At 39.6% G+C, this 27,193-nt stretch overlaps 2 protein-coding genes across 2 annotated transcripts in view; one reads left to right on the forward strand and one right to left on the reverse strand.

The window, feature by feature from the left end:
- FSTL1 (follistatin like 1) overlaps positions 1-12,796 on the reverse strand; it is a 166,641-nt gene extending 153,845 nt beyond the window's left edge. The window contains exon 1 of the mRNA XM_055259110.2: positions 12,617-12,796. The gene's annotated coding sequence lies outside the window, so the exon portion shown is untranslated. The remainder of the gene's footprint in view (positions 1-12,616) is intronic.
- A 42-nt stretch (positions 12,797-12,838) lies between these two features.
- On the forward strand, positions 12,839-18,824 carry NDUFB4 (NADH:ubiquinone oxidoreductase subunit B4). The gene is made up of 3 exons (XM_055259112.2): positions 12,839-13,096; positions 17,612-17,758; positions 18,704-18,824. Exons 1-3 carry the CDS (start codon positions 12,917-12,919, stop codon positions 18,764-18,766), a joined length of 390 nt encoding a protein of 129 aa, XP_055115087.1. The 5' UTR covers positions 12,839-12,916; the 3' UTR covers positions 18,767-18,824.
- Positions 18,825-27,193: the final 8,369 nt, after the last annotated feature.

The following is a 27,193-nucleotide window of genomic DNA, read 5'->3' on the forward strand; positions in this document are numbered from 1 at the left end:
GGTATATTCCACAGTCTTCAGTCTAGTTTGCTGTGGTTGGTCTTAGGTCACCTTGCCATTCCAAGAAGTGGTCATTCACAAACTGGCTTCAGCAGAATTGATTTTCTGGGAATCAGCCTGCTTCTGCTGAGGACAAGCTTAAACCAAGAAAAATTAACAGCATGCCTCCTTGGGCAGGGACAATAGGGTGATAGAGGTCATAGACTAAGTGAGAACTGTCAGGAGAGCATCATGTCTGTTTACTCCAAAGCCTCGAGGCATTGACAGGGTTTGACAGGAAGGGTGGAGGTGGGCACAACACCTGGAAGAGCCAACTGGGTGAAAAGCAAAGATAAATGGAACTGTAAAAAAGCATATAATTCCATAAGCAAACACAAAATGCTTTAAAAAGTGGTGTTTCCTTATCTAAGTACTTACTGATGCTTTTTAGAAAACCAATCTTAAGGTTGGGCGCGGTGGCTCATGCCTGTAATCCCAGCGCTTTGGGAGCTCAAGGCGGGTGGATCACCTGAGGTCAGGAGTTCAAGACGAGCCAGACCAACATGGCAAAACCCCGTCTCTACTAAAAATATAAAAATTAGCTGGGTGTGGTGGCGGGCGCCTGTAATCCCAGCTACTTGGGAGGCTGAGGCAGGAGAGTCACTTGAACCCAGGAGGCAGAGGTTGCAGTGACACAAGATTGCACCACTGGACTCCAGCCTGGGTGACAGAGGGAGACGCTGTCTCAAAAAAAAGAAAACCAACCTTAAAGTCAAGTAAAGGAGATAATTAAGTAAACTATAATTATTTCCTGTTGTTGGAATATTATATGTCCATAGTTTACGGACGTAATTATCCATAATAAAAATTATGGAAAACTGTTTATTTAAAAAATTTAAGTGAAAAGGCAGAATATAGAATACATATAGGATAATTACAATTTTCTAAAACATCCTCTCTGTGGAAAAATGATTGGAAGAAAAAAATGTCAAAAATGTTATGTGATTGTCCTTAGGCTGCTGAAAGATGGGTTTCAAATATTTTAATTTTTCATTCTATTTTAAAATTTTCCTATAATGAAATGTATTACTTTTGGAATGGAAAAAATGCTTTAAAACCCCCAAAGAACTTCATTTTACTTTTTATCCTTGTTTAATCCAGGGTAATGCTTATAAGAATAACAGAAGTTAAAGATACTTCATGTTGAGAATTTAAGTATAATTTGGTAGAAACTCTGAGCAAGCGATATTAAGTTATGTCTTGGCTGCCCTCAGTTAGCCATATACACATGAAGCAAACCTCATCACTGGGTCTCCATCCCCTTTCCTTGATCAAGGTGACTATGAAACACTAAGAAGTCTGTTCACCTGGCTGGGCGTGTTGGCTCATGCCTGTAGTCCCAGAACTTTGGGAGGCCGAGGTGGGTGGATCATGAGGTCAGGAGTTCAAGACCAGCCTGGCCAACATGGTGGAACCCCGTCTCTACTAAAAATACAAAAAATTAGCCGGGCGCAGTGGCAGGCACCTGCAATCCCAGCTACTGAGAAGGCTGAGGCAGGAGAATTGCTTGAACCTGGGAGGTGGAGGTTGCAGTGAGCCAAGATCACGCCACTGCACTCTAGCCTGGGCGACAGAGCAGGACTCCATCATAAAAAAAGAAAAAAGAAGTCTGTTGGTATGACCTAAAGATCATACCAATGATGACAGAATACAGACTCTAGCAATAGGTCTAGCAAAGTCTGTTATATTCCACAGCCTTCGGTTTAGCTTGCTGTGGTTGGCCCTAGGTCACCTTGCCATTCTAAGAAGTGGTCATTCACAAACTGGCTTCTGCTGAATTGATTTTCTGGGAATCAGCCTGCTTCTGCTGAGGACAAGCTTGAACCAAAAGATAGGAGACCTCAGGAGGTTAAATTCATAAGCCAATATTTTTAATTAGCCATCCTTGGTATACTTAACAAGTCATAAGAGTTAGATTCTGTAAATAATAGTCTTTCAGAGGCCAGGCCTGTGCTGCATTTTTATTTTTATTTATTTATTTTTTTTTTTTTGAGATGGAGTCTAGCTCTGTCGCCCAGGCTGGAGTGCAGTGGCGCAGTCTCGGCTCACTGCAAGCTCCGCCTCCCAGGTTCACGCCATTCTCCTGCCTCAGCCTCTCCGAGTAGCTGGGACTACAGGCGCCCGCCACCACGCCCGGCTAATTTTTTGTATTTTTAGTAGAGACGGGGTTTCACTGTGGTCTCGATCTCCTGACCTCGTGATCCGCCCGCCTCGGCCTCCCAAAGTGCTGGGATTACAAGCGTGAGCCACCGCGCCCGGCCTGTGCTGCATTTTTAGAAAGCCAGAGTCAACCCAGGCAAAAATTTCAATGATACCTTTTACCTAGAGAGAGAACATCTCTCTAGGACTGTTAAAACAAAAGCTATACTACACTCACCTACAATAGCTACAGAATTCCTTGGCAGGGGCTAGTGGTTTCTTCTAGCTGATTCTGCAATTGAAATATTGAATATCTATCATTTAGGAACATGAAATTCAGCAGCTTTCTTAAAGAGACTTAAACCAACATGGAAGAAAAATATTAAAAATTTCCTTATAACCTAACCAGCATTAGGGCCTGCCATGCACCCCAAGTCCCAGGCCAGTTTCTTCAGGAGACACGTGGAGCAAGAAACAGAAATTGTTCTTAAGGAGAGGGAGAAAAAAACAAGTACAAAGTTGCCTGTAATACCAAGTAGAATAAAAGAAGTAGGATGCAAATTTAGGGAAGAGAAAAATCACCTCTACTTGGGGGCCATAAGGGAAGATTTCCAGAGAATGAGGCATTTGAAGCAGCCCTTGACAGACATAAGATTTCAGTCAGCCACAGGCAGCAGGGAAGGTATAAGATAACGTTGATGGAGGGAAGAATATTATCAAGCAAAAGAAGATATGAAAAAAAGATAACATGTTCCAATCCAAATTTCTAAAAATGCAAGTGGCCCTATGAACGGAGGACCCGAGAGTCATGGCCTGGCCTATGGCTGGGCTTTGTTTTGCTGGGTGTGAACTTGGAGCTCTGTGAACTTTGAGAGGCAGGTGGAGGAGGAGGCTGCTTGGCTGGTGGGGCTCCCAGAACAGACTCAAGCAGTAAGGAAGAAGAGGAATGAGAGCTCTTACTGCTACAGTGATAAGAACTTGGTAGGAAGCAAATAAGAGATACTAAAAAGACATCATTGGGGCATTTTGTTTTGTGATATAACTCCTCTCCTCTGTATCCAGATAAATCTTTGATCACAATCTACATTACTAGACAATGTGTTAGACTTGAATTTTGAGTGTGTGTGTGTGTGTGTGGTGGGTGTGTGTGTGTGTGTGTGTGTGGTGGGGGGGGTCTATGTGTGTATGGGTTGAGGGGTGGTGGGTATGGAATACATCCTGGAGGTGAGAGTGGGATGAAAGCAGAGGCAGCAAGAGGGGTGTAGGCACATTTGGTTAATAGACTTACTTGGAAGTGAAGAAAGGCAACTAGTCATTCATTCATTCACCACTACTATGTTGTACCAAACACTGTGCTAGTATCGAGATGCAGTAGATCCAAGTCTGATGTGGTCCCGGTCTTCAAAGAGCCTGCATTCTTGTTGGGGTGGGGGCAGAGATGAACTAAATAATTTTAAAAATGCCTAATTAGGATTGTAGTTAGTGCTATGAAGAAGCCTATATTGCTATGAAAGTTTGTAGAGGGATTTGATCTTGTTGGTTAGTTAAGGGGCTATAGAATTGAGCTCTGAAGGACGAATAGGAATGTCGAGTGTAGTGTTTAAGGTAGAGCAAAGAGTAAGTGCAAAGGCCCTGTGGAAAGAAGGAACTGAAGACAGGCCAGCATGTCTGAAGCATAGACAGTGATGAGGAGCATAGAGTCAAGCACTGCTGAAGAGACAGGAAGCAGACCACCACTGGGTGTTGTAAGTCAGATAAGGGTTTAATTGGGGGTGATAGGATCATTTAGATTTAAGAAGGCCACTCTGGCTGCTGTATGGAAAAGGAATGAGAGTATGACAAGGGTAGATGTATGCAAGAAAATCGACTAAGAACCTGCTTCTCTCCCCAGGGAAAAGATGATGATAGGGCTATACTTTATCACAAATAAGAAAGCATGACATAGCCTCAGCTAAGAGGATTAACTCTCTTTTATATTAAATTGAAAACGTGCAAGAAAATGCCACCTTACACTTTGTAGGAAACTTATCGTTCCTTTCAAGTACAAATATGTGCTTATGTAAGTGACTTTAGCAATAAGAACAGATATATGCTAACACTAGGATGAAAAGACTGTCTCTGAAGAAGTGGAATGCAAAATGTAATATTCATAAGCTTTTGGATATGTCTACATGACAGATGTGTTTCTAAGTGTACTGTATATTTTAGGCAGAATTTTTTTTCTTGGCTGGTTTGTATACAGCACACTGAATGGATAGAGGGAGCAAAGCATTGTATATGAGTTACTTTTTCTTTATATACAAACAATTCACAGACGCATTCCCACTAAAATGCTTCCATTTTACCTTCAATTCATCTTGTATACTCTAATTTTGTTCAAGGAGAAATTATCAAATCACAATGGCATTGGGAGATTATAATACACCTCTATAGATCAAATAGACAAAATGAATAAAGATATGAGAGATTCAAACCACACATTAGCAAGCTTGATCTAACCCTGCACTCAATAAATATGGAATATATATATTCTTTTTAAGCTTACATGGAACTATTATATACATTGACTATGTATGATTACAAGGTAAGTTCATTTTCTAATAACAGAATACGTATAATTTTTGCATTTTTCTGTATGTATGTTAAATTTCCATAAAATGGCTTGTTTTTTAAAAAAGCCAAACCAAACCAGAGCAAACAAAGATAGTCTCAAAGAGAGACACAGCAAATTTCAATGGAATATCACACAAGTTTCTCTGACAATAATGCAATTAAATTAAAATTTAACAATAAAAAGTTAAAACATTTTTTGGAAAGCAAAAAATGCATTTCTAAAGAATTTGTGACTTAAAAAGTCATACAGGAAACTACTCAGAACTATATACCAATGAAAATGATAACAATAACTTGTGGAGATGTAATTAAATGAAATGTACAGAATAATATGCCTGTATTATAAAACATAAAAACAAAAATGAATGACATAAGCATTCAGTTTAAAAATCTAGAAGAAAGACATTAGAGTAAGTGCAAGAAAAGCAGAATAGAGGAAAAATTACTGATTAGAAATGATTAACTAAATAAAAATGGAATCCCAAAATTCCAGCAATTTACTTTGTGGATATCAATGATCTGACTCTAAGGTTTATATGGAGCAGCAAAAGACCCAGAATAGCCAACACAATATAAATAAATAAATACTGGGCCAAAGACCTTAACAGATACCTCACCAAAGAAGACACACAGATGACAAGCACATGAAAAGATGCACCATGTCATATATCATCAAGAAAATGCAAATTGAAACAACAAACAGCCACCCCTATACACCTGTTAGAATTGTCAAGATCAGAACACTGACAACATCAAATGCTGGAGAGAATGTGGACCAACAGGAATGCTCATTCATCGCTTGTGGGAATGCAAAATGGTACGGCCACTTTGGAAGACAGTTTGGTGCTTTCGTATAAAACTAAATATAGCCTTTTTTTTTTTTTTTTGAGATAAAGTCTAACTCTGTTGCCCAGGCTGGAGTGCAGTGGTGAGATCTCAGCTCACTGCAACCTCCGTCTCCTGGGTTCAAGCCAACCTTGTGCCTCAGCCTCCCGAGTAGCTAGGATTACAAGTGCTCGCCACCACGCCTGGCTAATTTTTGTATTTTTAGTAGAGATGGGGTTTCACCATGTTGGCCAGGCTGGTCTCAAACTCCTGACCTCAGGTGATCCACCTGTCTTGGCTTCCCAAAGTGCTGGGATTACAGGTGTGAGCCACTGCACCCGGCCAAAACTACACATATTTTTACCATACAATTCAGCAATTATGCTCCTTGGTATTTACCTAAAGGAGTTGAAAGCTTATGTCCACACTAAAACCTGCACGTGGATGTTTATAGTAGCTTTATTCATAATTAGCAAAACTTAGAAGCAACCAAGATGTCCTTCAGTAGGTGAATGGATGAATAAATTGTGGTACATGAAGACAATGGAATGTTACCCAGCCCTAAAAAGAAATGAGCTATGAAGCCATGAAAAGATATGAAGGAACCTTAAATGCATATTTATAAGTGAAAGAAGACAATCTGAAAAGGCCAGATACTGTAGGATTCCAACTATTGACATTCTAGAAAAGGCAAGATTATGGAAAGAGAAAAAGATCAGTGGTTGCCAGAGGTTGGTGAGAAGGTGAGAGGAAGGTTGAATATGCAGAGCACAGGTAATTTTTAGGGCAGGGAAAATACACTGTATGATACTATAACATTGGATATGTGTCATTATAGGTTTGTCCAATACATAGAATGTGCAACACCAAGAGTGAACCACAATGTAAACTATGGACTTTGGGTAATAATGATGTCAATGTTGGTTAATCAATTGTAACAAATGTACTACTCTGGTGGAGGATGTTGATAATGGGGGAGGCTATCTATATGCGGGCGCAGGTGGTAAATGGACAATCTCTGTATCTTCCTCTTAATTTTGCTGTGAAACTAAAACTCCTCTAAAAAATAAAATCTTCTTAAAAATGGGTTCTATTAAAAGACAAAGTAGACAATCCTCTAGCAGAATGGATGAAGGAAAAAGCAATCAATAATATTAGAAGTAAAGGGAGGAACATAATTATAAAGACAGTGGAGACTGAAAAAATTCACGGGATGAAGTTAGAAACTCTATGGCAGTACATTTAAAACAAGATATTTGAGAAAATATAAATTATCAAAATTAATTCAAGAAGAAAGAGAAAAACTGAACAAACCAACAACCATTACAGAAATTAAAGTAATAGCCAAAAGTCTCCCCTGAAAAAAACATGGAAGGCCCAGACAGTTACACAAGTTAATTCACCAAGCCTTCATCGAATAGATAGTCCTTATCTTAAACTGTTTTGGAGAGTTAAAAAAAAAAAAAAAAAAAGAAATCTATCCAACTCATTTCATGTAAATATACTACCCCCATTAAAAAAGAAGGAAGTATATCCCATGTATTCATGTAAATATAATAACAAAACTAGACAAGAACAAAATAAGCTAAAAAGAACCTTTAGAGCCAATTCACCTATAAACAAATGACAGAATTCAAAGTAAAATGCTAACAAATGTAATTCATCAGCATATTAAGAAACATACATCATAGCCATGACATAGGGTAAATTCCAGAATGCAAAACAACTCTACATCAGAACAACTTACCAAGGCTATCTGCCTTTTTAATAGACTAATAGAGAAAAAACAGTTAATAGATCTTAAAAATGTTGAAATAGCATTTGATCAATTAAACACCCATACATGATTAAAAAAAAAAACTTTTGCTAAGGAATATAAGGGAATTTTCTTAACCCAATAAAGGGTTTCTGTCAAAACTTATAGTAAGCATCATATATGATGGTGAAATACCAGATGATTTTTCTATTAGAGTTGGGAACAAGATAGGAGACCCTCCACTATTATGCAACATTGTACTAGAGGTCCTAGCAAATGCAATAGGAGAGAGAGAGAGAAAATAAGTTTAAGACTTGGAAAAGAAAAGGCAAGAATGCTATTTGCACGAGATATGACTGACTACACAGACGAATCCTAAAGAATGTAAAGAAAAGCTAATAGTACTAATAAAAATTTTAACAAGGTTACTGATTCCAAGATAAGTATATAAAAATCAATAATATTCCCATATCCCAGCAATAACAAGTAGGAAGATGTAATCAGAAAAGTAAACAACAGCAGCAATAAAAATCTATTACTGTATTAGAGAGGCAAGAGTTCTTTATGGAGAAAGTTACAAAACATGATTGAAGGACATAAAAGGAGACCTGACTAATGATCACGGATGGGAAGATACAATATTTACAAAGATGTCTATTCTCACCAAGTCAAGCTATAAATTTAGTGCAATTCCAATAAAAATCTCAATGGATTTTTTTATAGGACTTGATAACTTAATTCTAAAATTCATCTGAAAGAGAAGAGGAACAAACGTAGCTTAGACAATTTTGAACTATGATAAAACAGAGGGATTTGCCCCATGAAATAACAAGACATTACAAAGCCATAGTAAAAACATATAGAAAGTAACATATGTTTGTCATGGACAGGCCTTGTAGTCTCAAAGTGCCTGCTGGATACCTTACCACTTAGAAAGAAAGTAGTCCTAGGTGGGTCTTTTCTAAATATCATAAACTTCTGTGACTTGGGTGTACCTATTGGTTGAAAACAGTTATATGCTTATTCATGACTGATCAGGACAGTGCCCAAGTCAACAGAACTACCGAGGAGTTGGATACAATGAAAGCCAACCTCCCATGTGGTGCTTTGGGGCAATCTAGATTGAAGTGTCAAATGGACCCAGTAATGTCTTCTTTTGGAGGAAGAGTAAGTGCTAGGTAAACAAATAGAATGTGGGTTATTAAGCTCAAGCAGGACCCTGAAAACCCTGAAATATTGTTCTTATTCTCCCTTAGGGCTGCTGTTCATTCCAATATTGGGAGGCAAGGTCCCAGGTTGCCTATACAACCAAAGAGATGACTGTCCTTGCTACCCCATGTTCCTGGATCTCCTTGCCAATTAAATTAATTCACATAGCACTCTCTGTCTCTTCCTTGCAACCTTAATAAAACTAACAGGAAGATCCAGGTTTGAGGAAGATCCAGGTTTTGGAGGAGTCTTCTCTAAGAAAAATTATACAAAATTACAAATACAATTAGATATAAATGAGAAAAATCACAATAAATTACAAATTTAAAACAAACATCACAAAATGAAATATATAAAAGAAATAATAAAATATTTGTATTAATTTTCTGATATACCTCTATATTTTTTCCTATATATTTTGGCTGCATACACTTTGTTTGCCTCTTCAGATGGCAAGATTGTTGTAATATTGTATTCTATAGAGGAAAAAGCAAGATAATACAGTGCTTTCTCGATTCACCTTTCTTACAGTTTCTATATCCACCTATTCATCTTCTGTTCCCCAAAACCCTGCCCTATCCACATAACTTAACCACTCCTTCCCATTTGCATTCCTTCTTCACTTCACCACATCATCCCCCTTCTTCCAGCCAAACACAGGTACATATACTTTGTCCTTGTAACCCATGACCTGATAAATTCTGTTAGGAGGTTTCTTAGGAAGTAAAAGTCTTCAAAACAGGAAATATTCATTGATGAAATGACAACTTGTGAAATTGTTCCCCACTTAAATTGTTCAATCTTTTAACCATAGTGCCTATATCCACTTCTATCAAAATCCTTGTCATTCATTTGGAAATAGCCAGCCCTCGAATACAACTGAAATCTATTGCAAATTAAAAGTGCAAATTTGCAAAAGATGTGAAATTTCATGATCTTGAAATTGATGTTAGTAAACTGCTGGATCCACATGCGAAGTCATTAATAAAGGAGGACTTCACAGAGTTGGACCAGATAACAAATGAAAAAGAGAAAATCAATGAGAACAATGTTGACATCAATACATGAAAAAGAAATAATCTGATTTCAAAGGATTAAGAGAGGACTTTGGGAAAACTAGATAAACGCCTCCAAAACTTTTGCAAATAAGACCCTGAAGCAAAAATCAAATGCACAGTGAAGGATAATGAGCCATATAAAAAATTATGTCCCTCCTCCAAAACATTTGAATTACCAGAGTTAGCACATACTTGCAATTGTAACCTAACGTGTTAAATATAAGATAAATTCATTTTTATAAGTTTTGGTTGAATTTTTTTCAATATAAAGTTCACATCAAGTCTTTTTCTTTCACTCTTCCACTATGGACTACGTCTCTATCTTTAATGGATTCATTCTAAGAGGGCCTTTTCTGGTACCAATTATCTTTGGAAAAGAAAGACCTTTTGTACTCATCTCTCTTTTACAAGCATGTAATATATTTTAATACCACCACTCCCCCACTGAAAATTGTAAAAAATACAGACTCTTGGGTTCCTCTGCCATACCAGTTTTGAATCTCCAGGTGGAGAACGGGAACTAGGAGTTAAAAAAAAATTCCATATTTTAATTTACTAATTATTTTTACTTCTTTTTTTTTTTTTTTTTTTTTTTTTTTTTTAGAGGTGCAGTCTCACTGTGTTGCCTAGGCTGGACTTAAACTCCTGGGATCAAGGGATCTTCCGGCCTCAGCCTCTCCAGTAGCTAGGACTACAGGTACATGCTACCACACCTGGCTAAACTCCCTTTTTTTTAACACTCATCACAAGCAATCCTCGTGATAATCAGGCAAGTTTGGTAATAACTACTTTAACTCATCTCAAAGCTTGCTTTTTTTATAGTAACCTTAAGAAATCTTCTTTAACCTAGTCAGCTGGTTTTGAGGTAGGAGGTAGGACTCGGACACCGAACCAAATTGAGGACTAGCCTAAACAGGTCGGAGGTGGAAGCCGCTTTCCATCAGATAAGCACACCAGTGTGTCAGTTCATCATTGCCATGGCAACACCCGGGAGTTACTACCCCTTTCAGGGCAATGACCTGATGACCCAAAAGTTACTACCCCTTCCCTAGAAATGTTTGCATAAACTGCCTCTTATTTTTTTATTTTTTTTGAGACCGAGTCTCGCTCTGTCGCCCAGGCTAGAGTGCAGTGCCGCGATCTCGGCTCACTGCAAGCTCCGCCTCCCGGGTTCAGGCCATTCTCCTGCCTCGGCCTCCCAAGTAGCTAGGACTACAGGCGCCCGCCACCACGCCCGGCTAATTTTTTTTTTTTTTTTTTTTTTTTGTATTTTTAGTAGAGATGGGGTTTCACCGTGCAAGCCAGGATGGTCTCGATCGCCTGACCTCGTGATCCGCCCGCCTTGGTCTCCCAAAGTGCTGGGATTACAGGCGTGAGCCACCGCGCCCGGCCAAACTGCCAAATGCAGGTATAAATGTGACTCAAACCTGGCCTGAGCTGGTGCTTTCTGCCTATGAGGTGGCCCTGCTCTACAGGAGCAGTCACGGCTGTGACACCACCAAAGCTGTAACACTGCTTCTTCAATAAAATTGTTTTCTTCTACCTCCGGGTTGCCCTTGAATTCTTTCCTGGGCAAAGCCAAGTACCCCGGTTGCCTAAGCCCCACTTTGGGGCTCGCCTGCCCTGCATCAGTTCGTACTCGCTGGACTCTCCTTTATCCTTTTGTTCTTTTTACATGCTCTCCTTCCTAGATCAGAGTCTAATCTATACAGGTTTTTGAAACTTTATGTAGTCTTTAGAATTTTATAACCTGCTCTTGCTTTTCATATTGTATTATTTTCTTAGTATTTTAAAACACCTTTGAACAAGTCAGAATTTTCCTTTTTTTCTCCTTTAAAATTGAGTCTGAGTAACTCGTGTTCATTTTTTCTACATTCTCTCAGCCTGCATTCTCTTGAGTCCATTTTGCTCTATATTCATCTGGACATTAGACTACTTTGCAAATATTACCATTTCTGCCTATTCTTTCTGTACTGCCTGATTGTCAGCTCCTGGAAGACAAACACCCCATCTTCCATTTTGTCTGGATTTCCCCCACTGAGCCTAGAAGATTGACTTAACACTGACTAGTGTGCTGTGTGCTTCACGCGGTGGGTGCTTAATAAATATTTTAAAGCAGTATTAAAATGTTGAATAAATTTGACAGCAGTGCTGCTTCTCATCATTTCAAACGCCAACACTTTCTAGGTCCCTTTTCTACCAACCATTTCCCAACATACCTACATGCCCCTAGACGTTTCAGCCAAGCTGGGGCTCTCTTTTGATCCATCTTTCTTTGCCCGAGTTATGGAAATATTGTTTACATTTTTTCCCCTGAGGAGAAGGTGAACCCAAAGACCCTTCTGTGAAACTTGAAGTTTCTTTTTCTTCTTGGTAATTGGGGAGAAGGAAGGACAGCAGGGATAGAGAAGGTTTTATTTCCGATTACTTCAGTTTTCGCCCCAGATCGTCTTTTACAATAGGATATAATGCCCCTATGAGTATTTTCATACCTGTAAGGATGTTTTTAATTCTTTGCATCTGAAGAGTGCTAAGGATTTTAGGCAAGAGGTTTTAGTATTTTAACTGAGATATTTTCTCAGCTTTATTCAGTATCTCATTTTCTTCCTGCCCTTCTATAGTCAGTCAGGCAACATTTCTCTTATAACATCATTTTTCCTATTAATCATTATTTCGTACCCGTGAAAAATAAGCTTACACTTAATGTTGTATGAATCTAGCATGGTAAAGTACAGAAAAGCTTATTCTCTTCTTCTTGGGTAGGGAATTCTGTTTTGCAAAGCACTTTGTGATCTATTTGTTAGCTTATTTAATCCTCACAACTTCGCTAGGTGGACAGGAGTCATTATCTCCAGGATAAGGAAAAGGAAACTCAGAGACGTTAAGTGACTTATCCAAGGTGACACAGCACGGTTAGACCCACAGTGAAAACCCGGACTTCTGACTCCACAGCCAGTCCCACACAGCTCAACTTTACCTAATAGGCCCTGGTTATGTCAGTAGAGACAAGGCTGCTAGGAAGAAGCAGAAGGGCGACAGACGAGTAGGTGGAGAGCGGCGGTCGGGCACGGCGCACTGCGAGAAGAGCACTTCGCGCATGCGCATATCACTGAGCGAACGCTGCCGTGTTCAGGAAGGTAGGAGAAAGAGGCGGAGCTCCTTGTTAACGTCATCTCCAACCTCTGCTAACGCGCAGGCGCACTTCCTGAAGCTGAAGGTCAGCATAGACAAAGGGCCTCAGAATCGCGCAGGCGCAATTGTGCCCTGGGTCGCCAAGATGTCGTTCCCAAAGTATAAGCCGTCGAGCCTGGCCACTCTGCCTGAAACCCTCGACCCAGCCAAATACAACATATCTCCGGAAACCCGGAGGGCGCAAGCCGAGCGGTTGGCCATAAGAGCTCGGCTGAAACGAGAGTACCTGCTTCAGTACAACGATCCCAACCGCCGAGGGCTCATCGTGAGTGTGGGGCCTCCCGGGCGGGAACAGGGCCCGAGTCCTGGGAGAGACCGAGAGAGACCACGCAAAGGGTCGGCCACCGCTCCCGATCAGTATCTCAGACGCAGGTCCTCTTCCAGGCCTAGCCAACTCACTATCCTTCCCCCTTTGCCAGAGCTTGGCCCTCGAGAGGACCGGCTCTGGACTCAGACCTGGCTGGGTTTGAATCCTGGCTTGATCACTTCCTGCTTGCGTGACCTTAAGAACGTTATTCACTCTGCTTATCCTCGATTTTCTGTCTGCAAAATGGGCGTAATATAGTGCTTACTCTTTTATCAGGCTGTTAGGATTAAATGAGATAGAGCATGTGACTGTCCTAGCACAGTGCCTCGTTCGTAAGGCGTGTTCAGAAAATGTTCTCTATATATGCATATATATATATTAAATATATATTATATATATATATATATATATATATATATATATATGAGCTGGTGTTTACCTTTCAGTTCACAGCTCATAGGGATACTGCTCTCTCCTGATGGGAATACAGTGATTCCTTCAACCTGCATCTTTTTTAAAGACCCTGAAGCTTGTTGAAGTTCTAGGCTTTGGAGTCAGAACCCAAAGCACTACTCATTGGCTAACTCTATTACCTTGGGCAACTTTAACTCCTCTGAATTATAGTTTCCTGGTTTCATATATAAATGATGTGCATTCTTCATAGAATTATGAGGTTAAATAAGATTGTGTAACATTCCCAGCACATAATATATGCCCAGTAAACTGGTAATTAACAGGTGTGCTTTCATTAGATAGTTTTCTATACAGGAGCTAAGTAGGTTAAATACGATGTTAACAGAACAGGACTTTTCCCACATGTTGCATTGGTGTTTTGGAATTTTTGGAAGTTATGAGGATTGAATGAAAATTACAGTGTGCCAGGCGCTGTGCTAAACTCTTTTTGAGTATTATTTACATATCACAACTATTTGGATAGTTAAGCTCTACTACTGTCCCCATTTTACAGATGAGAAGACAACATGGGAAGGACAAGTAGGTCATACAGAGATACCCCTTTAGTAGGTGATAGAGCAAAATTCTAACCCTGGTTTGTGTAACCCACAGCATCTGCTTTTAACTAGTTGGCTGTACTGTCTCCAGCCAGAACCTTGTTAACTTGGGAAGAGGGTGCAGAGAGACACATTTATTACAAACTCACATGATTGGGTTTGATGTGTTAGTGTAATGCATTAAAAAAGAATATGGCCTCAGTCAGACCTGAAATTGAAACCGAGATCTTCTATCTTCTAGCTGTATGCCTCAGGGTAGTTTCAATTTTGTCATGTGTAAATAGAGGTAATACTACCAGTCTCTTTGGTTCTGTTGATTAAATGAGTGTGTGACACTATCATTTATTAATCAATACATGTAAATTCTCTTGCCTAATTTTTTTTTTTTTCCCTTGAGACAGGATCTTACTCTGTCACCCAGGCTGGAGTGCAGTGGTATGATCTCGGCTCACTGCAACCTCTGCTTCCCGGGCTCAAGCTGTCCTCCCACCTCCGCCTTCCAAGTAGCTGGGACCACAGATGTGTGCTACCATGTCCGATTAATTTTTTTGTATTTTTTATAGAGACGGAGTTTCATCATTTTGCCCAGGCTGGTCTTGAACTCCTGAGCTCAAGCGATCCTCCTGTCTCCGCCTCTCAGAGTGCTGGGATTACAGACTTGAGCCACTGTGCCTGGCCATCTTGCCTAATCTTTAAGAATGATTGATTGAATCAATAAATAATTGCTCAGGGTCTGTTATGGCCCTATTTTACACACCAAGATAACAATAGAGATCAAAACAGGCAAAAATTCCTGTCCTTGTAGAACAAACTTTCTAGTAGGGGAGACAAGAAACAAGTTAAAAAATTAAAATCATTTAACATGTTAGGTAGTGGTAAGTGATAAGAAAAAAAATAAAGCAGGGGAGATTTGGAGTGTGTGTATGTAGTAGGGGAGGTAAGCAGCTACAATCTTAGGCCCAGGGAAGGCCTCTGTTTGAAGATGACATCTGATTAAAGATCTGAAAGAAGTGGGATGAGGGACCTAGCTCTCTAGGAAGGCAGCATACTCATCCAGGAACAGCAAGTGCAAGGGCCATTAGGCAGGAGAGTGTCAGGTTAATTGAAAAAACACTGGAGAGACCATTGTGACTAAAGTGGAGAAAGGTGAGGGCAGAGTGGGACAAGATCACACCAGGCCTTGTAGGTCATTGTAAGGACTTTTACTGAATAGGGAATTTCATGATCTGGACAACAAGTTCTCTGGCTGCTTAGTTGAGAATTGACTATGGGGGAAAGGACAGGATCAGGGAGACTAGGAGGCTTTTGTAGTAATCCAATCTCTGTTGATAGTGGCTACCAGGGTGGTGGCAGAAGGCAGTGAGAAATGGTAGATTCTGGGTGTATTTTAAAAGTAGAGCCAACCAGGTTTGCTGATAGACTGGATGTGGTGTATGAAAGAGGAGTCAAGGATGACTCCAAGGTTTTTGACCTAAGTGATTTTAAAAATGAAGTTGCCTTTTACTAAGAAACACAGGAATGTGAGAGGAGAAGGTGTGGAGGTGGAGTAGACTGTTGGGAAATCAGTTTGGGATATGTGACATTTTAGATGCCTGTTAGACCGTATGTCAGAGTTGAGCAGTTGGTTGGATATTAAGTCTGGAGTTCAGGGTAGAGTTACAGGGCTGGAGGTAAAATTTTGGGAATCATCAGCCTTTAGATAGATTATTTAAAGTCATCTGACTAGATGACATCATCAAGGGAGTAAATGTAGATAGGAAAGACCAGCAAGGTCCGAGGTCCAATATTAAGAGATTGGGGAGATGAGGAGGAAAAGAGCAAAGAGATGAAGAGAGAATGGCCATAGAGTTAGTAGGAAATCCAAGCAGGTGTGGGCCTGGAAGTCAAGTGAAGAAATGATTTTCAGGAGTTTTCACCATGTCAGATGCTACCAAGAGTGCATTGGACTTTTAGTGATGTCAGAGGAGGAAAACTCTCTTCATAGTGTGTCTTTTGGAACCTCTCAATAACGTTACTGGGCTTAATGAACTATGGTCATGGGGCAATTGATATTTTTATGAAATGAAATGTCTGTTTCTGGAAGACAGATCTGGTAGATATTAAAGCACAGAGAGGTGACTAGCAAATTGAGAAGTCTGCCATTTGATAGTCATTCAAGTACATTTATAGCAGAAAGGATGTAAGAATAGATGCATTAACCCTTTCAGCTATTGAGCTTTAACATCCCCTTGGACCTACATCTGTGTTTTTACCCTCTTTTTTCTTGTTGGCAGTATAGGCATAATAATAAACAATGCTGCAGAACACTTGCATGTGCTTTCATTTTAATGTGGTGTGATAACGTCAATAGTTTCTAGAACAGCAGAAGATATTTTGGGACTTTGTATCTAGTAGTGAGTGCTTACACCCTTGATGAATTTCAGTCTGATTAAAAGGAACAGGAGCATTTCCATCATAAGGTTTTTTTTTTCTTTTTAACTTCTGAGTTGCAGCTGATTATCTCAGGGTAAATTGTTGTAATTTAGTTTGAAATATGACTGTGGAAGACCTTGTGAAATTATTTTAGTCCTACAAATCATGACTTCTTGATGTTGGTTAGGACCTTGAATATTCATGTTATATATTAAAGTCTTAAAGCTGATTTTATTTGCTTATTTTTATCTGTCAGTTAATTGGAGAGACTAATTTTGTAAAATCACTTGGGCATTTAGCTAATTAAATTTAATTATGTGTTTGTGGGTAGATTTGCTATTCATGGATAGTTATTCTAGTATAAATATATTAAAATGGACAATTATTTTCTTAACCAAGACAGTTTGATTATTTTTCTTTAACAACTTTGACCTTTCTACAAAACTTTTAATAGTGTGAAATGTCTGAATTAATGCTTTTAAAATATCAGTCAGGTCAGCTTAAAAAACTTACAGTTCAGCTAGCCTACCCCCTCCTTCATCTTCCTACAGCTTATTTGTAGCCTGGAAAGACTATTTTGGTGATAGCATTAGAAAGGGTCCTGGAAACAAAATACAAAGCATGATAGAGCATATGAAATCTGTTTCTCTTCATTGGGAATACTGCATGGTTCTGATGGTCACACTTGACAATGAAGCTAAAAACAGTCCAGAGAAGAATAGATAAAAATGACAAAGGAGAAGAAATGGCTTCTCTGACAGTTAGATTAGGTTAGATTAGTTAGATTAAGATTAGGATTCTTAAATAAACAGAAAGCTAATTAGTGATATGAGCCTTCTACATTCTGAAGGATTTGAACAAGATCATTAGAATTCAAAAAACACCAGAAATGAAAGATCTTTCCTGAAGCTGTTTAGGAATATTCATGATATACCCTTAACTGTTCTAGAGAACAAAATGCATCTGTGCTCCTTCACAAAAGTCCCTATGAATTTGTTTCTCAATGTGATCCTTCTTAAGTTCTATAACTTTTTGTTTTCATTAATTTTAGGAAAATCCTGCCTTGATTCGTTGGGCCTATGCAAGAACAATAAATGTCTATCCTAATTTCAGACCCACTCCTAAAAACTCACTCATGGGAGCTCTGTGTGGATTTGGGCCCCTCATCTTCATTTATTATATTATCAAAACTGAGAGGGTAAGTATTCAGACCAGATGTTTAGTATTTGAGTGATAGGTTCCCTTTCTAGGGACCAGCTGCAGCTCCTTCTCGTGAAGATTGCCACCAGTGCCCCTCCCACCTTGGGGCTGTCCTCTGCCTTCCCTTCCTCTCTTTTATCTTTATTCCTTTCCAGCAGGAGTTAAAACAAAGTTTTCAGTTACCTTTGTCTATTTTTCTTAGTTCATTTGTTTTTTAAAAAGATGATGTTTATTGGGTTAAGTATTAGCAGAATACATAAATCATGTAGTGCGTTTCCTGTTTGCGTGAATTCTATTTATGTTGGTCACATTTTGAAAGTTAATGTTAAAACCTATTAATACTCTAGGGACAGAGACGCACAAGCTGCCTGTGTGAGGAATAGCTGCTGTCAGCAGCCTGGGTATATGATTGGAGAGAAAGTCAAGCTGATCTTTGGCACCAAACCATTCCACATCTAGTACTAAACCCTGAACTGCCACCCCCAGGCTTGTGTTGCAACTGGAGCCCACTCGTCTAGCTTTGTCTTTGACTGGCCCATCTGCTTTCCCATTAGAGCTCGTGTATTTTGATTATCTGGTAAATGATCTACTTAACAGAAAGGTAGTCCACACTTTCCCAGAAAGTGTTTGCATTTTGCTTTCAGTGTATGCTTTTATGGGATAATATATTTCTAATGACTAAAATGTGAGTAAGATGTTTTTGAATAGGAGCATTTTCTTACTGTGTCTTTAGTTCCTCGGATTACTATTTCTTCGCACACTCCCTGGGCTTTAGACAGTGGGATTGCAATTAGGTTTGGAGTGTTTCATTCTGTTTGTCAGTCGTACCATGGGTTGTGCCAAAATGCAGTTTTTCTTACCTTTTTTATTTATTTATTTTTATCTAATATAGCCAACTGGCAGAATATATTGTCTTTAATGTACTTTTTTTCTGTCTTTACAGGATAGGAAAGAAAAACTTATCCAGGAAGGAAAATTGGATCGAACATTTCACCTCTCGTATTAAGTCTGGCAATGATGACTGTATGTATTCCTGCCTAAATAAATCATCTATTAATCATTAAGCAGTAGTTTCTCTTTCTTAGTATTACCTTGATTCAATGTTAAAAACTTATTAACACCCTAACAACACAGAAGCAGAAGTGGCCCGTGTTGGGAATCTGCTGTCAGAGTGACAGCAAACATTTGCTGGACATTGAATGAATGAACACAAACTTCATTAAACTGTGAGCTCTTAGAAAGTACAGATTCTACAATCAGTTGTTCAACAAGCAAGTGTTAACTACAAGCCAGGCATTATGTTATGTGCAGAGAATACAACAGCCAGTAAGACAGAGCCTATTCTTAAGGAGTACATACTCTGACAACTGTTTATTGAACAATTATTTGAGTGCTTACTACCGTCTGGTACTATTTAATACCTAAGCCCTTGTCTGGCTCCAGCTGCAGTGGTAAATACAGCCAAACTAACACCAATGTTAAAAATACAATCGAGATTCAGGAAAATGATGTAGGCAAGCTGATGAGAAGCAGTTCCACCTGAGGAATTTAGGGAGGTGGCATTTGATCTAGGCTCTGAAGTTCACAAGGCTGACAGGACAAAACAGGAGCAAGAAAGCAAGGTGTGTTGGGTGTGGCTGGATTGTGGGCTACTGTGGGGTGAGGAGATGGAGAGTGGAGGTCGTGCTGAGGAACAGAAATATAATGGTTAGGGCTGTGAGCTTTGGAGGTCAAATCTGGGCTAGAATCCTAGCTCAAGTTAAACAGTTGGAATACTGAGCCTCCATATGTTCATCTGTAACATGGAGACAGCCTACTACCTCACAAGGTCATGAAGATGATAATGAAATAAGAGTATTATGCTTTGTAGTTAAGTCTGGAAACAGTAGGGTGATAATTTCACCACAAAGGCAGAGTAAAGTCAAGTGCTGTAGATAACCAGCATGCTCTGTAGGGCTGGTTTAGATGGTATATTGGTCTTAACTTTCAAAGGATATCCATGACTATACTTTGATTTGATGCTTGCATTAGCCTGGGTTGCCCCAGAAAGCAGAGACTGAGGGAAAGTCTTCTATGCAGGTAGTTTATGTTAGGAAGTGATCTGAAGGAATAGAAGATTGGGAAGAGTGAAACATGGAAGGAGGGAATGCCAGCAAACATGTGCCATGAACCTGTTGCCTCTGAGAGTAACGGGCTCCCACCTGGGACCTTCTGAGAAGCCCTGTGGAATGTACATTGAATTTTCCAACCAGATGTGGGAAAAGCAAATATTTCTTTTGTCTCCGTTGGTCAAGGGTTATCCCATGCAATTCTTGTGTACATCAGGGTGTGGACATACCTTGGAATGGCTGACTGTTTTTACAGGCATTACACATGAGGGAGAAAGGAAGCTTAGGGCAGAAAGCAAGTGATGTGCAGCTGAGGTAAAGTATTGTCAGGTTACACCTGCAGGCAGCTGACAGTGGCAGCAATAGTTAAGAGTAAAAAGGTGGACCAAGAGGTTGTGAGGCAGGCAAAAGAGGTAAAGGATTTCTTCCTCCACTTCATGCACTGCTTGGATCTATTTCTACATACACTGAGTCCAATCTATAACATGTCCTTCAAGGTGATGGCTGTGTACAATCTACAGAACACTAAGTATGGACCATTAGTGGAACAAGCTACAGTACATACTGTTGAAACTGGCCCAGAGTCTGTAACTCATTCATCTCCCCTCATCGTACTTACTAGATTTCCCTTCCTTGGCCATCATTTTAGCAGGTCTAGATTGCTAGCCAGATGGAGTCACCAAAGCCTTCATTTCTAAGGACCAGAATCTTAGTTACTCTATCATCATCAGCCCTTTGTTGTAGCAATTGCATGTTTACAGCTGGGCTGGAAGTGGAAGCACTGAGATGCTCCAGTGAATCCCCTGGACTCCAGACATTACCCTTTTTGCCCCATTGTGTAGCAGCAACCCTAGCTCCGTGGGTCACTTACTGCTGCCAGTATGGAAATTTCTTTTTTGATCTACTGTTTCCCAAATACAAGAAGTACCAGATTATTTTGTTTCCCTGGTGAAAGTGTTCTTATGCCCCAGCATGGGAATCAGGACTTCTTCCAGCAGAACCTAAATTTGGAGGGAGGGGAAGCACACATTCCACACCGTGAGTCACTGGGATGGCAAAAGGGGCCAATCCTACTTCTTGATTCTCAGAGTCATAAATTCTAGCTGCTGGGGCATAGCACTGTATCTATGACCATTGGTTCATTGCATATACCACGTGGTCAACCCTAAGCCTCAATCCTGCTAGATGTCCTTAAGCTGGTACTTTAGCTAAGCCTTTAGTAGGCTTAGCTAAATTCATTTGTGCCCTAGAGCTGCTGTGTGCATCCAATCACATGAGGGTGCTTCTGACTGTCCAGATCTTGATAGGCAGTTCTGGTTGAATGGTCACCTCATCTCATACTGGGTGCCCAGCTGCTTTTGGAATGGTGAATTTTTCTTTGCTGCAGAAGGCATGGCCTTGCTCCACAACCTAAGAAGTCAGCACTGCAACTATTCTATTGCCAAGGTCTTGCTGGAGACTCCAAGCAGCATCCTTAGCTACCACAGACACCTAGAGTATTGGCTTTATTGTGTTATATGACCCAAGTGACTGCTGCTTACACTGCAGCCTGGATCTGCTGCAGAGTCCTTTCTGGGCTCCATTCAAAACTGGCAGCTTATAGCCAGGCATGCCTGGTATGTGCCTAACTAATTGGAAGGCTGAGATGGGAGGATTTCTTGAGCCCAAGAGTTCAAGGTTGCAGGGAGCTATGATCATGCCACCCACTGCACTCCAGCCTGGGTGACAAACTGTGACCCTGTCTCTGGAAAAACAAAACTGGCAGCTTTACAAATCACTGCATAAATGGGTCAGAGTACTGTTCCCAAGTAGGGTGTGTGTTGTCTCCAGAATCCAGAGGCCCACAAAGTGCTGTGCCTTTTTCTTTGTAGTAGAGGGTGTGAAGTGGTTCAACTTGCGCTTTACTTTAGAGGGGCTGTCCTGGTATGCCAAAGACCACTGGATACCCACAAACATCACCGATATGGGAGGTTCCTAAACCTTTATAGGGATTATCTCCCACTTTCTGGATCTTATACTAGTGCATTGAAGTAATGAGGAACCTAATCTATGAGTAAACAGAAGCTTTAAGGCAGAAATACTAGAAGGTGTGAGAAACAGCAATTCAAAGGGGCCAGGGTGGTAGACACGTGGGAGTAGCTGTGTGTAATGGTGGAGTAAAGATCCATGAATTCCTGCAAATGGATCTTAAAACTATTTTGGATCTACAGTACCATCCTGTGCCCATGAGACTTGACCAAATCATATGATTTCCATGTGGTTCTTGTTTGCTAATTTGCCCCTGCCCGTATCATTACGTTAAAGGTAAGACCCATCTTAATGGCCATTATTGTTATATTGTTCTCCAGATCTTAAAGAATTGTATTACTTTATTCTCATTTTGCTAGAGGGCAAAAACAGAAGGAATCCTACTGTGACCTTCCGTCTTTTTTTCTAGATGACTTTAGTGTACCCCGTAGTCCCCACTTATTCAGTTATCTGAAGTCAACCACAGTTCTAAAATAGGTGAGACAGTACAATAAGACATTCTGAGAGAGAGAGACCACGTTCCCATAACATAACAGTGTTTACTATTATTATTACAGTATATAATGATAGTTCTATGTTACTATTAGTTATTGTTTTATTCTCTTTTGGTGGCTAATTTCTAAATTAAATTTTATTATTGGTATGTATTTATAGGAAAAAACAGTATATATAGGGTTTGGTACTATCTGTATAGTTTCAGGCATCCACTGGGGGTCTTGGAATGTCTTTTCTGTTGATAAAAGGGAACACGCTGTTCTAATAAGAATACAAGTATACAAGTCTATTATAAGAAAATTACAAATTTCCAAAAAAGAAAATTACAAATTACTTAAGTAAAAGAATAAGATAAAAGCCGCTCCCAATTCCATCACACAGGGATGATATTTTGGTGTACAGTTGTCTTCCGGTGTCTGCAAGGGATTGGTTTGGGACCCCCTGTGGTTACCTAATTCCTCAGATGCTAAAGTCCCTTATGTAAAATGGCTTAGTATTTGCATATAACTTATGCACATCTTCCTTGAAATCATCTCTAGATTACTTATTATACCTAATACAATGTAAATGCTATGCAAATAGTTGTTATACTGTCATGTTTATTTCTATAATTTTTTATTGTTATATTGACTTCATTTTTTTATTTAATTTCAGTTTATGGTTGGTTGGATTCACAGATGTGGAACCCTCGGATATTGAGGGCCAACTGCGTATCCTTCTAAAACTTTTTTTTTCTCTGTGCTTACATATCTTTTTTTTTTCAACAAAATGAGATACACTTTGCATAATAATTTGTAAATTTTTGGCTCAATGATTTGTCATGGACATCTTTCCATGCAATGACTTTTCTGCAACATTTCAAATAACTGCTAGTATTCCATATGTCTACCACAATTTATTTGACCAGTCTCATAGTTAGACATTTCATTTTCCAAGTTTTTCTTTTTTCTGAGACAGAATCTCACTCTGTCGCCCAGGCTGGAGTGCAGTGGCGCGATCTCGGCTCACTGCAACCTCTGTCTCCTGAGTTCAAGTGGTTCTCCTGCCTCAGCCTCCCGAGTAGCTGGGATTACAGGCACGCACCACCATGCCCGGCTAATTTTTGTATTTTTAGTAGAGACGGGGTTTCACCATGTTGGTCAGGCTGTTCTCAAATTCCTGGCCTCAGGTTATCTGCCCACCTTGGCCTCCCAAAGTGCTGAGATTAAAGGCATGAGCCACTGTGCCCGACTCATTTTCCAATTTTTTTTGCTGTTAAAATAATGAACGCTCTTGCCATGAATTTTTGTGTGTGTCTTAACTTTTCTCATAGGATAAATTCCTGGGAGTGAAATTTCTGGGTCAATAAGTATTCAAATGTTTTGTTTTGGGTATAAATATAAAAGGTTTTATAATTTTATATTCCTGGGCAATGAATGCAGTGTCTGTTCCCTGTACCCTGAGCACAGTCACAGAAGCCAAACTCTTTGCCCTTGTATCTTTGCTCTGCCATTTACTGGTGAAGTGTTCTGGAAAGTGTTTACATTCTTTGTGCCTCAGTTTCCTTATCTTTATAATAGATGTACTAATAACACATAGTATTGTTTAATGATTTCTTACTAATAAAGTATTTAGGACAGTGGTATATAGTCTTAGTGTTTACTATTATTATTTTTAAACCTAATGGATGAAAACTTTTAAATTTGGAATTTATTTATTATTGAGGTTAAAAGTTTTTTTCATATTGTCCAGTTATTTTTTTTACTTCCTTGTTCAAATCTGCCGCTTTTTTTTTTTAAGGCAGAGTCTCACTTTGTTGCCCAGACTGGAATGTAGTGGCGCAATCATGGCTCACTGCAGCCTTGACTTCCTGGGCTCGAGATCCTCCCACCTTAGTCCCCCAAGTAGCTGGGACTACAGGCAAGTGCTACCACGCCCTGCTGGTTTTTGTAATTTTTTTTGTAGAGACAGGGTTTTGCCATGTTGCCCAGGCAGGTCTCGAAGTCTTGGGCTCAGGTGATCCGCCCACCTCAGCCTCTCAAAGTGCTGGGATTACAGGCATGAGCTGCTGTGCCCGGCCTGTATTTCTTTCTCTCTCTGTCTCTTTTTTTTTTTTAAATTGAATTTTTTTTAAATTGAAATTCAATTTTTTTAAAATTGAAAATAGAGAGGAGGTCTTACTATATTGCCCAAGCTGGTCTTGAACTCCTGAGCTCAAGTGATCTGCCCACCTTGGCCACCCAAAGTGCTAGGATTACAGGTGTGAGCCACCCAACCTGGCTCTGTTTTTCTGATAGATCTTTTTTCTTAATGATTTTAAGGCGTAAACAATATATATTAAAGACATTGATTCTTGATCATACTAGTATTCTTTAATCAGGAGTTATTTTGGTACCCCTCAGTAACAGGAAAAATATCTACAGTATATTCTTGGTACCTAATGTTGAAAGAAGGCAGTACCCGAAGGAATTTTTACTTAGTAGGATTTTTAAAAAGCACGTTTTAATGTTAGGAATTATTGAGCAGTGTGTTCTTGTGGGTTTAATCAGTTTCAATAGATTTTTTTATCAGTCAGGAACAATGAAATGTGTGAAATCACATCAGGAAGTTGTCTGGTGCGGGCAACAATTGCCACCTTGTCTGAGCACCACATGCTACCATCTGTCTGACCAATCACTAGCCCTGGGCACTGGGCACAGGAGCTCACTCTGGTACTATTGAGCATCCAAAAAATGACATGTGCAATGAGGAAGGTAACCAGGAGCCAGATCATAAAGCCCTTATCACATAAAGAGTTTAGGCTTTAGCCTGATGGCAGTGAGAGTCACTGAAGGGATTAAGCAGGACAAACATGATTGGATTTTCATTTCTGGAAAACCGTCTGGTTCCTGGATGGAGGATGATTGCAGGACAAGAGAGGCTGCAGGAGGACCATAATCATGTTCATTTTCAATCAGACATAATTTTTTATTTTTGAGACAGCCCTCAATGCAGAACAAAGCAGCCCTTGCCAATACCAAGATGACTCATTTGGATGTGAACTTGTTGAAAGCTTTATGAAAGTCTAAATACATTATCTCTATGAGTTCTCCTTTATGCACATGCAAGAGGAGTCAGTCTTATAATTCCTTACCCTTTTATAACATCTTCTCCCTGTCCCTGGAACAATATTGCTTCCCTAACAGGCTGGTTCAAGTACTATGTCTTTTTACCCTTTATTGTGGATCCTGCCTGGAGAAAAAGATAACATCCATGCTCTGATTGAAATCCCAGTGGGCCCAGTCTCTGATTTATTTTCCTTTTTATGCTTTGTCATTCCTAGTGGCACCTGGCAGTCTTCTCATAATTTATTATCTTATCTCTATATTCTTTAGGATAATTAATGGGGTATTTGAAAAAATCAGAGATCTGCACAAGAAGCTCTCTCGATCAAATTTGCATGGTTACAAAATACAGACAGCACTTTAAAATTACTAAAAATGTAATTCTATACATATATTCAAAGATTCTGGATTTTCAAAGCTTTCACTGCCACTGTCTTTTTAAAAAAACTTTTAGGTTCAGGGGTACATGTGCAGTTTTGTTATATAGGTAAATTGTGTATTGCAGGGGTTTGGTGTACAGATTATTTCATCATCCAGATAATAAGCATAGTACCTGATAGGTAGTTTTTTGATCCTCACCCTCCACCCTCCTCCCACCCTCCACCAGTGGTCTATTGTTTCTTTGTGTCTGTGTGTACTCAAGGTTTAGCTTCCACTTATGAATGAGAACATGCAGTATTTGGTTTTCTGTTCCTGTATTTGTTTGCTTAGGATAATGGCCTCCACCTCCATCCATGTTGTTGCAAAGGACATGATTTCATTCTTTTTTATGGCTGTGTAGTATTCCGTGGTGTATATGTACCAGATTTCCTTTATCCAATCCACCATTGACTTGATCCACTTTAATGATTCTGTGTCTTTACTATCATACATGGCACTGCAATGAACATGCAAGTGCAAGTGTCTTTTTGGTAGAATGATTTATATTCCTTTGGATATATACGTATAATGGGATTGCTGGGTCAAATGGTAGTTCTGTTTTAAGTTATTTGAGAAATCTCCAGACTGCTTTCCACAATGGTTGAACTAATTTACATTCCTTCTACCAGTATATAAGCATTCCCTTTTCTCTGCATCCTCACCAACATCTGTTATTTTTTGACACACTGCCACTTTCTACCGTTGTGTGAACAAATAGAATTTTATCATGTTTCTATTCCTCATTTAGAGGACCCACTTATACCTATAAATATGACTAATACTTCCAATAGTTTCCCCTATGGCTGCATTGTTTGCAGCCATTTTTGTGGCTAAGATAGAGACTCCTCATTCTGCTGATACTCACTGTGGCCTGGAGAGACATGGCGCCACATCACCTATTTGGAGAACCTTCATTTTGAGTTACCAAGAAAGTACAGAACACATCAATTTCATTGCCAAGCTTCCGGATTCAAAGTATTAAAGGAAGCTCAATTCCTGACATCTGACCTCTGAATTTCCTGGAGCTGGATGGCTGGTGAAACATCTGAGATTTCTGGAGCAAACCTGGCACTAGAGTTCACTTGTCCCCTTAATCACCAGGAGTATCACCTTATCAGTTTTGAGTTATTATTCTATCACCAGCTGTATTTAAATAATTCACCTATTATTTAATAATTACCCTTTGAGGAATCTTGGCACTAGGGGAAGGAGAAAATTGTCTGAGGTTGCTCCATAAATCAGTATAGGAGGTACTCAAGGGCTGAATTCTGGTATGAAATTGTTGAAGGTAGGAGGAGA

This window comes from Symphalangus syndactylus, chromosome 21, assembly GCF_028878055.3.
Source record: "Symphalangus syndactylus isolate Jambi chromosome 21, NHGRI_mSymSyn1-v2.1_pri, whole genome shotgun sequence".
In the NCBI taxonomy this organism is placed as follows: Eukaryota; Metazoa; Chordata; class Mammalia; order Primates; family Hylobatidae; genus Symphalangus; species Symphalangus syndactylus.